At 38.8% G+C, this 13,878-nt stretch overlaps 1 protein-coding gene across 1 annotated transcript in view; it reads left to right on the top strand.

The window, feature by feature from the left end:
• Window positions 1-13,878, top strand: part of Ccny (cyclin Y) — a 229,068-nt gene that overhangs the window by 181,542 nt on the left and 33,648 nt on the right. The window contains exon 4 of the mRNA XM_047520181.1: window positions 10,027-10,127. Coding sequence (XP_047376137.1) covers window positions 10,027-10,127 — 101 coding nt within the window. The remainder of the gene's footprint in view (window positions 1-10,026; window positions 10,128-13,878) is intronic.

Genomic DNA, 13,878 nt, shown 5'->3' with positions numbered 1-13,878 from the left:
CTGGAGCGACTGGGGGTGCAGTCTCCCTCTAGGCCGCCATCTTGGATCGCCCCGTGAAGAGAGCCCGCAGCCGGAGTGGGCAGAGCCGCCTGAAGAGGTCTCCGGCTGCCCTGCCCTTATCCCTGAGGCTGATTGCAGATCGAGGCTCTCCGCTGGTTCTTTGCAGGAGTACACTGCACTGCAGGGGCTCCGGGACTCGGAGCCTGCTCTGTTCAGACAGGCTCTCACTAGCGGGCCAGTTCCGTTCGGAGAACCTGGAGAAGCTGGCTGTGTGGGCGGGGCCCACCGCCGGAGTGCGCAGGACTGCCTGTGGATGACTCTAGCTGCCCTGCCCGGCTCCGATAAGCCACCTCTATCTGGGCCTGCCACCCGGGCCAAGCTTTACCCAGTGGGCAGACTCACCCGTGGCTCCACTTCAGTCCGAGTCTCTCAATGCCTCCCCTTCTTAACTCCTGGGTTGTGGAGCGACCGGAGGTGCAGTCTCCCTCTAGGCCGCCATCTTGGATCGCCGAAAGATTTACCTTGGACTTCTTCTTATGTGAAAGGAATGAGCCCCAGCTTGGTTAAACTGCTGTCATCAGGCTTCTGCAATGTGCAACCAACTGCAATCCAGCTGCTGTACGACGCCTATTTGAGGGACGCACTTTGGAACTTGAGAAGCGTCAGTTCCTTTGACAAGTCAGCAGCTGTCTGATTGCCTCACATGCATCTTGGAGAGATTGGACCCACTATATTTAGTCAGAATCAGTGTAGTCTGAATCCTGGTGGCTCTGTACAACACAGGAGGTCCTAGAGGTGAGGTTCTACCATAAGACTCCATGCTCTTATCAGCAGTGGCAGGGATAGGTCTCCACAAGTTTGAGAGGTTCGGTCCATGGTTAGTGTTCCATTGCTCTGGGCCTGAGGTGAGGAAGAATATCATGGCAGACGGGAGCGGTGGAGGAAAGCTGCTCAGATCATAGCAACCGGAAAACAGAGAGAAAGAAAAGCTGCTTCGACTTTTTATAGGTATGTTTTTTTGCATTGATTTTGAAAAATTTAAAACTTATAGAACAGCTATAATAATAATACAGAAAACTCATATATTCTTTGCTCAGATTCACCAGATGTAAACCAGTGTTTCATCACATTCTATTCAGTTTCTAATCATTATCAAACATTTTTTCTGATTTTTTTGGGGGGAAGTAGATTACCTACATCATACCTTTTACCCTGTACCTCTAATACTCTGCTGTGTATTTCCTAAGACTAATACTAGTCTATGTATAACCACAATATTATTATCAATGTTAATACTTTAATTTTTATACAATTCTTTTTAATTAAATATCTATGTTATAGTTGTATTAAATGGCTCTGGTACCAGATGTAGTCCAGGATCATGTGTGACATTTAGTGGGCGTCCCTTGGAGCCTTTCTGTGTCTCTGATTCAGATGAATATTTACAACCAGAGTTCTGCATGGAAAGCTCTCTTTTAGGGCATCAGATCAGGAGATATAAAATTTCCACTTGGCTCCCATTAATATAGTGTTGATTTTGATTACTAGGCAGGGTGCTGTCTGGATCCTCCATTTTATGTTTACTGTTTTTTTCCCTTGAACCTATTAAAAGTGTGCAACAAGCTTCCCTTTATCCCGTTCCCAGATTCAGCATTTGTAGATCATGCTTGCCCGAATCAATTTTTATTATTTTGGTTGCTAAATGGTGATTTTCCAGCCTCACCACTCCTTCTGTATATGTCACACTGCATTCTTCTCCAAGGTAGAACCTCCTCTTCCCAGCTATCCATCCATCAGGTCATTCATCTTTAGTATGGACTCATAGATTTCTGCCTTTTCAGTAATGCATAGTTAATTCCTGTCCTTAATTATTTTGATGTTCATATAGTCCTAGAATTGGCTAATGGCAGTCTTTTCAAACCAGTTCTGTGTTTTCCTGACAGATTCCCCTCTTATGCTCCTTTGCTTTTTTGACATAATAAGAGATTCTAGGTTTACCTTATACCTCCTTTGCTTCAACCCATATGAGCCATTTCTCCAAGGAACCCAGATCCCTTCTGGACTCAAAAGACCTGGATACCACAAACTCATTGCTACTGGTGTGTCATTGCTTGATGACACAGTTAGGAAAGAGATATTTCAAAAGTCATAGATTCATACTGGTACTTTAAATTTCTTTTTAAAAATTTTTTATATTTGTTCTAATTAGTTATACATGGCAGTGGAATGCATTTTGACACATCATACATAAATGGAGTATAACTTCTCATTCTTCTGGTTGTACATGATGTAGAGTTACACGGGTTGTGTAATTATATATGCACATGGGGTAATAATGTCTGGCTCATTCTGTAATCATTCCTACATCCATAACTTTTTCCCTTCTTTCACCCCCCTCTGTCTAATCCAAAGCACTACTATAATCACCCCCACATTGTGAATTAGCATCCATGTATCAGAGAAAACATTTGACCTTTGGTTCTTTGGGATTGGCTTATTTCGCTTAGCATGATATTCTCCAGTTCCATCCATTTACCAGCAAATGCCATCATTTCATTCTTTTTTAAGACTGAGTAATATTCCATTGTGTATGTATACTGCAATTTCTTTATCCATTCATCTGTTGAAGGGCACCTAGGTTGGTTCCGTAGTTCAGTTATTGTGGATTGAGCTGCTATAAACATGGATGTGGTTGTGTCACTGTAGTATGCTGATTTTATGTCCTTTGGATATAAACCTAGGAGTGGGATAAATAGGTTAAATGGTGGTTCCATTCCAAGTTTTCTGAGGACTCTTCATACTGCTTTCCAGAGTGGTTGCACCACTTTGCAATCCCACCAGCAAAGTATGAGTGTACCTTTTACTCCACATCCATGCTAACATTTATTGTTGCTTGAATTCTTGATAATTGCTATTCTGACTAGAGTGAGATGGAATCTCAATGTAGTTTTGATTTGCATTTCTCTAATTGCTAGAGATGCTGAACATGTTTTCATATATTTGTTGATTGATTATATTTCTTCTTTTATGAAGTGTCTGTTCGGTTCCTTAGCCTATTTATTGATTGGGTTATTTGTATTTTTGGTGTTAAGTTTTTTGAGTTCTTTACATATCCTGGAGATTAAGGTGGTACTTTAAATTTCTAATTCCAGGATCCCATAAAGTTTTTTCCTTATCTTTGGTCTTTTGACTAATTTCTTTTAAATTTGTTTTTAAAAGACAGTTAATGATATATAATTTATATATAAAAAGTTCATCCTTTTAAAGTATACAAGTCAGTGTTTATAGTATCATCACAGTCATCACCACTTCCAATTTTAGAAATATTATCACCCGAAAAAGAAACCTTGTAACCATTAGCAGCCACTCCCTGTTCCTCCCCTTTTTTAGGCTCTGGTGACCACTTTCTGTCTGTGGATATTTCATGTAATTATAATCATATAAGCATATAATTTAAATATAATGCATTTATATATAATATATAAATGTAATCGTAATATGTAGCCTTTTGTGATTGCCTTCCTTCACACATAATGTCTTTAAAGTTGTAGAATGTGTCAAAACTTAAATTATTTTCATGGCCAAATAATATCCCACTTACGGATATATGACATTTTTCTTCCCTTTTACCTTGGACATTTGGGTTGTTTTCAGCTTTTGGTTATTATGAATAATGAGCCTATGAACATTTTTATACAAGTTTTTGTATGGACACATGTTTTCATTTTTCTTGGGCATATACCTAAGAGTAGAATTACTGAATCATATGATTATTCTATGTTTAGTGTTTTGGGTAATTGTCAAACTGTTTTCTAAATATGTTGCTCTTTGGCTTTTAATATTTTGCTTGCTATTTTATAAACTTGATTTTTAACTGATCAACAATAAGATCCTTGCTTCTTCAAAACACAAATCTTTACCTGTTTTTATTTTTTTATTTTAAAAACTTTTCCCAAGAAAAATGACTTTGGAAACAGTGAAGTTTTGACTAATATAAATGCATTCAGAGAGAAATGTGAAGCTATATTACTTAAGAATGCTTTGGTGTAGCAAAAAGAGTACTTCATTAGGAGTCATGTGGAATTCTGATTCTCTGAATACTTCTGTTCTTTGCAATACCAGGTTACTGTGTCACTTGGCAAAGTGCTGTAATTAAGTCACCTTTAAAGAGGAATGACACCACTTGTCTGTATCTCTTGGGATAGCAAGGATTATAATAGAAGTGGGATGTGTGAAGGTCCTTAAAAGTTTGCATTGTGCATATAGTTGGTATATTTGAATTTGTATGACAGTTTACTGGTTGTGTGGAAGAGAAAACACTTTAAAAATACCAAAATAGGAAAGAACTTGTATTTCTTACATCTAACTTAGTTTTGAGTCTTTCTATGAGTAAATTTTAAGACCAGTGACTTTTTTAAGACCTCGATTTGATAAAAATCCATCCTCCCTTACCCCAGCATTCAGGATTAAGCTTATTTCTCACCCAACTCTGGCCTGAAAACGATAACTTAAAATACATATGACCACTGCATTCAGAAACTGATGAGATAGTAGAAAATATTATTTTGGAAAAATGAATCTCTTCCATGACTACAGAAAGCACTGAGACCACAATAGACTGTAAGGGAAAACTTCCTGAGGGAATGTGTAGCCAGGAGTCCTTGCCTGTAGCCTTGGTGCCATCATGAACACCTCTGCCTCCTAACATGTCAGTCCTTGAGGATTATATTTCTGGATTCTACCTTGTAGCCAAAACTGTAATGAGAAGAATTACTTCTCATTCCAGAAGTAATGCATGCTATGCTTGGAGCCATAATGAAGTGAAGACTTGACTTTGATTGAAGTAAATTATGAATGTAATTACTCTGTAGTTACATCATGCATGACTCACAAGAACAGAGTTTTGTCTCAAGATGGCATTTTCCCAATTTTTAGTTTAGTTTTCCTCTTTCCTTAGCTCCGTGACCCAGTGCCTCCCCCTCTCCCCCCGCCTTTTCTTGCTGTTAAAAACTGATCTTGCTAAAAACTGCTTGTTCCTTCTCTTTCTTTCCATAGAATATCAGTTTACTAACACCTTAAGGTCAGGATGTGTTTCTTTTTCTATTTTACTTTCCTTCTTTGTGTCTGCGTGGCATCTGGTGGTATAGGAGAGTGATGAGGAGCCTTCCTCTGCTCGCCCAGAGGCTTTCATGCTCATGAGTGTTTCTGCCCTTTCTGAAAAGTGCTATGTCTTTGCATAGGCTTCACAATGCAAGACTGTCCTCGAGTTCAGTTTTACCCCACAATAGCTGTGTGAATGGGGAAGAGAGACTTTTGTAAAATGAGGGAAAGACACCCCTCTTTTGTGGCTCCATGGAGACTATACAGGCAGCCTCTTCTTCCACTTCTCCTGTACTCTTTCCCATGCTGTTCTGCACCTTTGGCCCTTAAGTTCTAAATAAAAGAACACTAGTGCAGATTTCATTTATGCTTCAAAGAAGCTGCAGACAGAACTCTGTATCTCCTATCAAGCTCATAATTTACTTCCTTAGAATTATGATTAAACAAAAAAGTTATGGAACTTTCACTTTTAGAGATTTCACTAAAAGCACTTAAAAAAAATAACAACAAATTTTACCTCTTTTCTTTTTTCCTTTTGGCATTACTTGGGATAGAACTCAGCACCTTGCACATGCTAGGCAAGTGCTCGACCAATGACCTACATCCCCAACCCTTCCCATTGTTTTCCTCTAGTATTACCTCATTGTTTAATGCTTAATTTTTATTTGATCTTCTCAAGCCCTAAGAAGTGAGGTCATTTTTCATTCAGTTACTGAAACTCGGATGTTAAAGCACAGAGACTCTTGAGTGTTACTGAGTGACCTAACCTTGCTTATTGAGTACCCTGTGCACTGAGCATTTTACAGGTACCATCCTGTGTAGTCTTCACAGCACCACAGGAGAGTAAGTTCTGCTTTCTGTATTTCACAGATGAGGACACTGACAAGGGCTAAGCCTAAGGGGATTTTGTAATCTGTTACCCAAGCCCCAGGGCACTTGAATGCGAAAGGGTGTGCTATGATTGCTTTTTACTCTAGGAAGACGGGGTAAAACTAGGATGATCCCCAGCAAGCCAGAACATGAGTCCCACTTGAGTAACTTGCCCAAGTTCACATGGCTAATCCATGACAGAGCTAAACCTAGGTACCAGGCCCTCTGACACCAACCCTACGCTTGCCCAACCTGTACACAGGGTCTTGTCACATTACCTTTGGCTCCTTGGTTCTGCCAGCCACTGTTAACTCTAGTGTGCCTGAGCTCGTCAGTATTTCACAGCCCAATTTCACAGCTTTGCCGTGAGCTCCTGTGCACCAGCTGTTTGACCCACTCACTCTTTGTCCTGTGCTGTGGCTGCTGTCGTCACCACCTCACAGAGGACCTTGCTGCCATCATGGAAGCAAATTTCCTGTGGTTGGTGGCAGGAGTATGAGCATATTAGTCCCATCTGTTCCTCAATTGCTGATTTAAGGACGCCATTTACGCTGTACCTCAAGACTCTTAGAATCTAGGCCCTAGACAGAACATACATGAGCGAGCAGAAGATGATGGTGGAGTGTGATGACTGCTGTGGAGTGCCAGCCCAGGGCACACACAGAACACACAAGAGGAATCCACAGCCCAGATGGGTCCTGTACCTGGAATACATCCTGAGGAAGATCTCTCAGCAGAGTTCTGAAGGATGAGTGGGGTCAGGGAAGGAAAAAGACATTTGGGGTATGGTATGGAAAATTTTGGAGAGCATGGACATGTGAAGAACCACAGTTAGAAAGGAGTGACTTTGAACTCTGGTGTTTTAGATTGACCTTGGAAAAGTGACCTCATTACTTTGACCTCCTTTGCCTGTAGAATGGGAATTCTACCTGCTATGCAGGGTTTGTTTGTGTGCTTTGTAAATGAATTCATGTAAGGCAACCCAGATCACTGCTGGCTTATATTTTTGTCATTTTATTTGGGCAACTAAAATATATAGTTCAACAGTTTTTATGTATTAGTGGATCTTGATGTAAATAATAAATTATTTTGTGTTAGAGACATTATGTAAATAAGTAGACTAAATGATCTTGTTTCAGTATAACTAAAATTCCATTATTCAACACATTCATAATTTAAGTTGTAAAATACACATTGTTTCAAATTGTAAACTTTAATTTCTTTAGAAATGGTCCATAGGGGGTCTTGTGATATCTGTTCTCTTACCAAAATGATTGTCATTCTTAGGGAAATTTTTGTATCTATAGATATCTTGTGTCTAGAGGCCCATTCATTTCCAGTAAAACATTGTCTTGGGAATTTTTTTATATTCTAAAACATTATGTACATGAGGCATAAAAATATTCCCATCATTTTTTTGACATGCATTTTTTTCTTCTAAGTACAGATGTAATACTTATAACTTATGTGACAACCCTTCTCTGAGTACCTTATTAGCTCAGGTGCTCCCCATAATGATCCCTCATGATAATAGCAGGGGCTATTTATTTTCATCTCTCTTCTACAGGTAAGGAATCTGAGGTGCAGAGAGGGGAGGCTAAGGAACTTGCCCAAGTCACACAGGTAGTTACAGTGGGTCAGATTCACACCCAAGTTGTAGCTTTAGTGCTTTCTTACCTTAGTGCCCCCCCCTTTAAAAAAAAAAAAGACTGGAACCTAAGTGGGAGAGTCTTAGTGTGTCTCACATACACGTACAAGCATACCGATTTTTTGGCATCATGAGGCAACAAAGTTAATAAAATATTTTAACTAGAACTAGAACTAGCCTGCACACCTGTGTTAATTTAAAAAGTTTAACAACTACAGCACACCTGTTGAACATATATAATAATGCTGCTTTGATGCATTGTAGAGTTAGAAAGCTGTGTGCATGATGAGGCATCCTGAAACCAGAAATCTTAATACTTAGGGTTTTTATTAAATTTAGAAACTGTTAAATAGTTTGAAAACTGAATTGGTGTCCCCTTGGAAAATACAGGCTTTGTTATGTCAGCCCTTTGTTCTGGAATGCATACTTATAGCTGGGGTGATCCTGAGGGCAGGACTGGGCCCCCTGTTGTGAGTAGTTTGAGTTACCGCTCTGACCCTTAGGACTGTGCATGTAGAGGGGTGTTTCTGCCCCTTAACTCACAAAGGTGATTTCTTAGATTATAAAGTTGCAGACTCTATTCGCCCAGTGATCACTTATTTCCTCTCCCTGACTTCCTGACTTATGTTTTCTTAGGGAAGTCTGTTGTTCTTTGAAACTCCCATCACATTTTAATCTTGAAGAAATTTGTATCATAGGAAATAGTTGAAACCTCACTAGTAATGAAAGTGTGAAATGCTGTCTTTTTCCTTCATGGTTGGGATTATTAAAATTATCTCGTATTTCTAAAAATTTATTAACAAATACATCAATTAATAACTGGATTTTGTGTCAAATATTGTATCTACTGGGATTATTGTTTGTAGTAAATTTTGTTTCTCTGGGGAAATTTTCATAAGGATTTTTAAAGCTTGCCACCCATTTTAACAACTTTTGTTAGATATTGATTTTTTTCTTATGTGATTCAGTGTGGTTACAACAAGAAATTAAAGCAAGAAGGAGAATTGTTTTTAATTCTTTTGAATTATCTTAATGAGAATGTTGCGATTAATTTGATAGTGAAAAATACCATGTAAAAATTGACATTTAAGTTGTAACTTGAACTATCCATATTCTCTTCATGCCCTTTCCTTATGCATAAAAGTGCGAGCTTAAGAGGGAAGCTGAGAAATAAGCTTGTTCTTTCAGATTTCCTGACTCTGGTTATTTCCTTCTGACCTGTACTATTTATATAGAACCAGGGCTCAGGGGTCATGATGCATCAGTGGTGCAGTGCCCTCTAGCTGTATTTTAAGGAACTGGATATACAAAATAGTAACTAGCATTTATAATTTAGTTTTGAGAGGAAATTATAACATCGTTTATGTATTTTTCAGGCTGCTGCAGATTTTCATAATTCTATTACAGAGGAAAGCTATTAAATAGGAAGTAAATGGCAAGGTATTTTGGCACTTGGAACAGAGCATTTGATCTTTAATTGATCTTAAGTTTTTCTTCACTAAATTCATGAACTGAGGGTTTTGCTGGAGGTGAACAAGCCAGGCAGGTGATTTTATGATTCCTAAGGTATTAAGTTTTGGTTGATGCAAAGGATACTTGACACCGTCAACATAGAATCAGGCAAGAGGATATTTGTTTGCACGATTTGACTTTTTTCTCATCAAATTGTCCACATTGTTGTCCAAAGTCCATTTAGCATTTAAGTAGATACTATCAATGTACAGGTTAAATTATTTTCTTTACAATTACTATTCAGAAGTAGTTCGCCATTCAAAAGTTCTCTGCAAAACTCAAAACTTAAACGTTTGTGAAAGAACCACTCATCAGAGTGCACAACTTACTACCTACAGATTAAAAGCTGGTTGTATTTCCAAAGTTCTCAGATAATTTTTCCTTCAAAATGCATTTGTTCCTATCAAAGAAATACATTTCTTTGTAACCTGCTGAAATTTAAGCAGATTAACTGGGAGATTCTAAATCTACCTTGACTGCATTTGCATGGCCTGTAAGTCAACTATATCCCAACAGTGGATTCTCATCTTGATCTTAGTACATAAAACTAAGATGCCACTCAGTTATGGGCTGTCATTAACATAGGGAGCAGTGTATTCCATGTTTTACCCAGGCCCCAAGGCAGATAGTTTTTATGGACTCTGAAAGGTATTCTTTGATTGAAAAGGTTTACTGTTCTCCCATGAAGAAGATTTGGGACTAGGAATGGTGGTGGAGACTTATATGTGGAAGAAAAGGAAGTTCATTTTATAATCAAATGTTTTGACCTGTTTGTGGTGGTAACATTTCTCACTAAGACATTTTTCCTCTGTGGTCTGATCTCAAACAAGGGGATGATGTTCCTTGGAAGAATTTATAGCTCCATGTAATTCTGTCTTCTTGCCATTGTTTTCTAGCATCCTCCTGGACAAATAGCAAGGAAATACAGCTCCTGCTCCACTATTTTCCTAGATGATAGCACAGTCAGTCAACCAAACCTCAAGTATACAATTAAATGGTGGGTATACAGATTTTTGCTTAACTGAATGCCTTTTCTGTTTCTTAAACTGATGGCTAAACTGGTTGGTTAAGGGATCTGGAGTAATAAGATTGGTGGGGAGAGGGAGCTACTGGTGGAGCACTGACAATTCAGAAATTCTTTTTAAAAAGTGACTTTTGCAGTTAAGGTGTGGGGTGTTAAATATTTGTGCATATTATTACTGTTTACATAAAAGACCAATATTTTAAATTATTTTAAATATACATGACCTAAAATATATTTTTTATATCTGTGTATACTTTTTACCCTTTCATTTTGATTGAAACCATCCTGCCATATCTTTGATAATATTTTACCTTCTAACTAAAACAAGGCTCTGGTAGTACCAATTTAAGATCAGGGCTGTAGTAGGAAACCCACCTGGCACAGTGAGAATGTTCTTGGTCAGAGCTGGAGAGCTGACTTTACTTTCACTAACAGGAAGGATTTGAGTAGAATCTTTCTGTGGGGTTTTCTAGCTCATTATTTTGAAGTAGAGTTTAAAAGGGAGAAAGTAGAGTCTTTGGGTCAGATCCTTTCCCTTTGAAAATTTTGGTCTTCTCATTAAGAACCAGGAGAATGCTGGTTTTCCCTATAAAGTTTCCACCTTATTGAACATTGTGAGAATAGTCAACTTTGGTAAGGGATCACAGGATAACTTGATGTGCTGGGGTCTGCAGTCAGCAACCCAACTGTGAAAAATCTGGGATATTTTCTCTCTCTGCTTGTTTAAGAAAGTACACATTTAACAACAATACATGTTAGCATATGGAATAAGTGTTGAAATTTCTAAATATGAAGGATGCTATTTCCATGACCACATTTTCAGATTTAGAAGCCCTATTCTGAATGGGACCACATGTGATAATCATGGATTCCATTAGACAGTGAAGACTGCAAGCATCTTCTGTGGACAGAGTCCAGTCCGGGTGGGAGGTGGAAGACAAGACCACTGGGTGAAGTTGCCTGATTAAGTAGAGTTCCCTTCTCTCCTATAGGGTTGCATGCTTCCAAGATATAAACGGAAATGTAGCCTCTTCCCTCATTACTCCAGCATTTAGAAGCATGGCAAATGTTTTTTACTCTTTAGCACTTTGGTCATAACCCAAACAAGTGAGAGATGGTGATTTTGCCAGAAGGATTCTGGGCATAAACCCAAACAGTCAGCAGTTGCAGCTGGGAACAGACACATTCTAGCTATGCAGTGCAGCTGTCTCTGTGACCTTGCACAAGCCCTTACTACCCCTGGGCAGAAGCTTACTGCTGGTATAGTACCTCTTGGAAGTATTTTCTAGATTAAGTCCTCAGGATTCGTGGGAGAAAAGTGGGAAGTCCTGAAAATCTGTGTACCATGTGGCTCTCAGCACCTGCATATGCTCTGAAGAGCCCAGAATTGAAGCTGCCCATTTTCCTGTAATACTGAGATCCTCTCCCCAGGCAGTAAGGCAGACTAGAGGAGAAGGATGATCAGTGGGAGTTCTTGAGATTCATAAGTAGATCTGACTCAGTTCTCAACCTGGACACTTGGGAGCCTTGTGGGAAAACTTGGTGACAATTTATAGTTTGTTCCTCAAGTATGGAAATTGCAAGCACCTAAGTTACAAATGTGTGTCCATGTAAATGATCACTAGTTCCAGCTTTAGTAGCACCAAAGAATCAACTGGGAGCTTAAAAAGCACACTGACATTTGATGTCCTTTGATATCTCCTGGAGTGTGGCCTGGGTGTCTAGATTTTTCAACCACCCTCAAAGATTATAATAGGCAGCCAAGGTTGAGGACTCCTGAGGTAAGGGATAAGTTGCCCTCACCCACCAACGTTAACTGCAGGTTAATGAGTAGAGGGAAAAGAAGCTGAAAGCAAGAACAGTTTAGGATTAACTGACTAAGAGACAAGTGCTCTGCAGAAACAGAAAATACATCTCTGCACCTCCCAAACTTGAAATTGCTTTAGTCAGTAGTTCAGTTTCTTTAAAAAGCATCCTTAAAATGTACGTTTGGGATCGGAATGGGTTAGCCCTGACTGAAGTGGTGCCATTAGAATTCTTCTGGTGAAACCACTATCTCTCTCTCACTTGTTTTGTTTATGGTCAAGAAGTAAAAAAACATACACAGGTGTTAGCAGTTCTGGCTGAGTCAAGGGCCTTTGATACTATAAGAGGTAGGGGATACACTAAAGGAAGAGCATCTCTATGCCAACCCAGTCTACAGTTTTGCATAAAACTTACCCTATACCTCTTAAAACAGAAATTCCTGTTATCCTTTTTTTTTTTTTTTTTTTTTTGCTTTCTTTGCCTCCCTAAATCCAAGACACTCTTACCCCCAGTCCTTGACATTAAAATTGAAAACAACATTAAATGACATTAAAATTAAGTCATTAATACTGTAGTTCATCCTGGTTGTGGTCATGTGAGCATCCATGAACTGAACTTGCATCCCACACCCATTATAACCTTGTTTCTGTGAGCAAATGCTTTGAGTTCCAAACCTCTGATTCGTTCACTGATTTTTTGGAAGACAAACCATTTGTAAATTGGGGATTAGAAAAATTAACAACTTACACATTCTAATAAGGCTCAGGGTAGAGGGTGGAGGGTAGTTAAACAGTAAAAAAGTATAAAAATTTTGGACACTCAAACAATGCTCATTCTTTTTGTAGGCATAATTTCTTATTTTGAGAACTTGATTTGCCTGTCTTTCCCCTAAATGCCAACAGCTGTGGTATGAATTTAAAGTTTGCCAACTATACTCCATGTTCCACAACCAACTCTTCTCCACCAAATTCTGTAATAGTTATAAGAATTATGATCAAAGAAGAGTGGAGTGTGATAGAGAGCCCCATTTACACAACTGGCCAAGTTGTCTGTGGTCCTTTGCCTCTGAGGGTTAAGGAATAGATAATTGCCTGCCACCTTCATCTCTATGGTCATCCCTTCTGTGCTACTAGAACCTACTACTGCTTGATTTAAAGAGGTCTTGGGAGTGCCATATTGTTTGCTAATAACTTAACTCTAGGAAAGAAGTAAGTCAGGTGCAATGCCAACAATCACAAATCTCTTATATTTTCTTGGGACTAAAATAGCATTTTCCTTCCTATAATATATGGCAAAAGCAGCTAAGCAGACTCGTTAGTCCAAATGTACTTCTATTTCCCAGATTGACTCCAGACCATCCTTGGTGAAATCTCACCATTTTCTGAGGATGTGGCCGAACTGACCAGACTATTGAAGCTGGTCATTTGGAGTGAATCCTATAGTCTTGGACTGACCAGGTTGTCCACTGACTACCCTTTCCCCAGTAAGTGCTCCGTTTAGAAAGACCAGCTAAACTGGACTGTGCTTGAATCCTTTGTACAGGGCTCTCACTTTCCAGGATAAAACAGAAATTGGCCTGCAGAACAACTCTTTCCTCTGGATGTGTTAGGCCATAATGCCCAGTCTTATCTTTGCAGATGACCTAAGGAGTTTCTTTGTAACCCTGAAAATTTCACCCATTCTGCACACACGAGAAGATCTTTTGATAGAGGAACAATGATAATAATAAAAACTTTCACTTTAGAAATTTATATTTGAGATAATGCTTTTAATATATTTTATTTCATTTGATTCTAATAACAACTCTGTGATGTGGGTTGTATCATCCTAATTTTATAGGTAAGGAAATTGAGAGGTAAATTAGTCCTAGTAAGTGGAGCTGGGTTTTGAACCCAAGTTTGTCTGACATCAGTCCAGG

This window comes from Sciurus carolinensis, chromosome 12 (assembly GCF_902686445.1).
Source record: "Sciurus carolinensis chromosome 12, mSciCar1.2, whole genome shotgun sequence".
Taxonomy (NCBI): Eukaryota; Metazoa; Chordata; class Mammalia; order Rodentia; family Sciuridae; genus Sciurus; species Sciurus carolinensis.
Note: the sequence above shows the minus strand (reverse complement) of the source record. Positions and strands in the feature narration are given on the sequence as shown.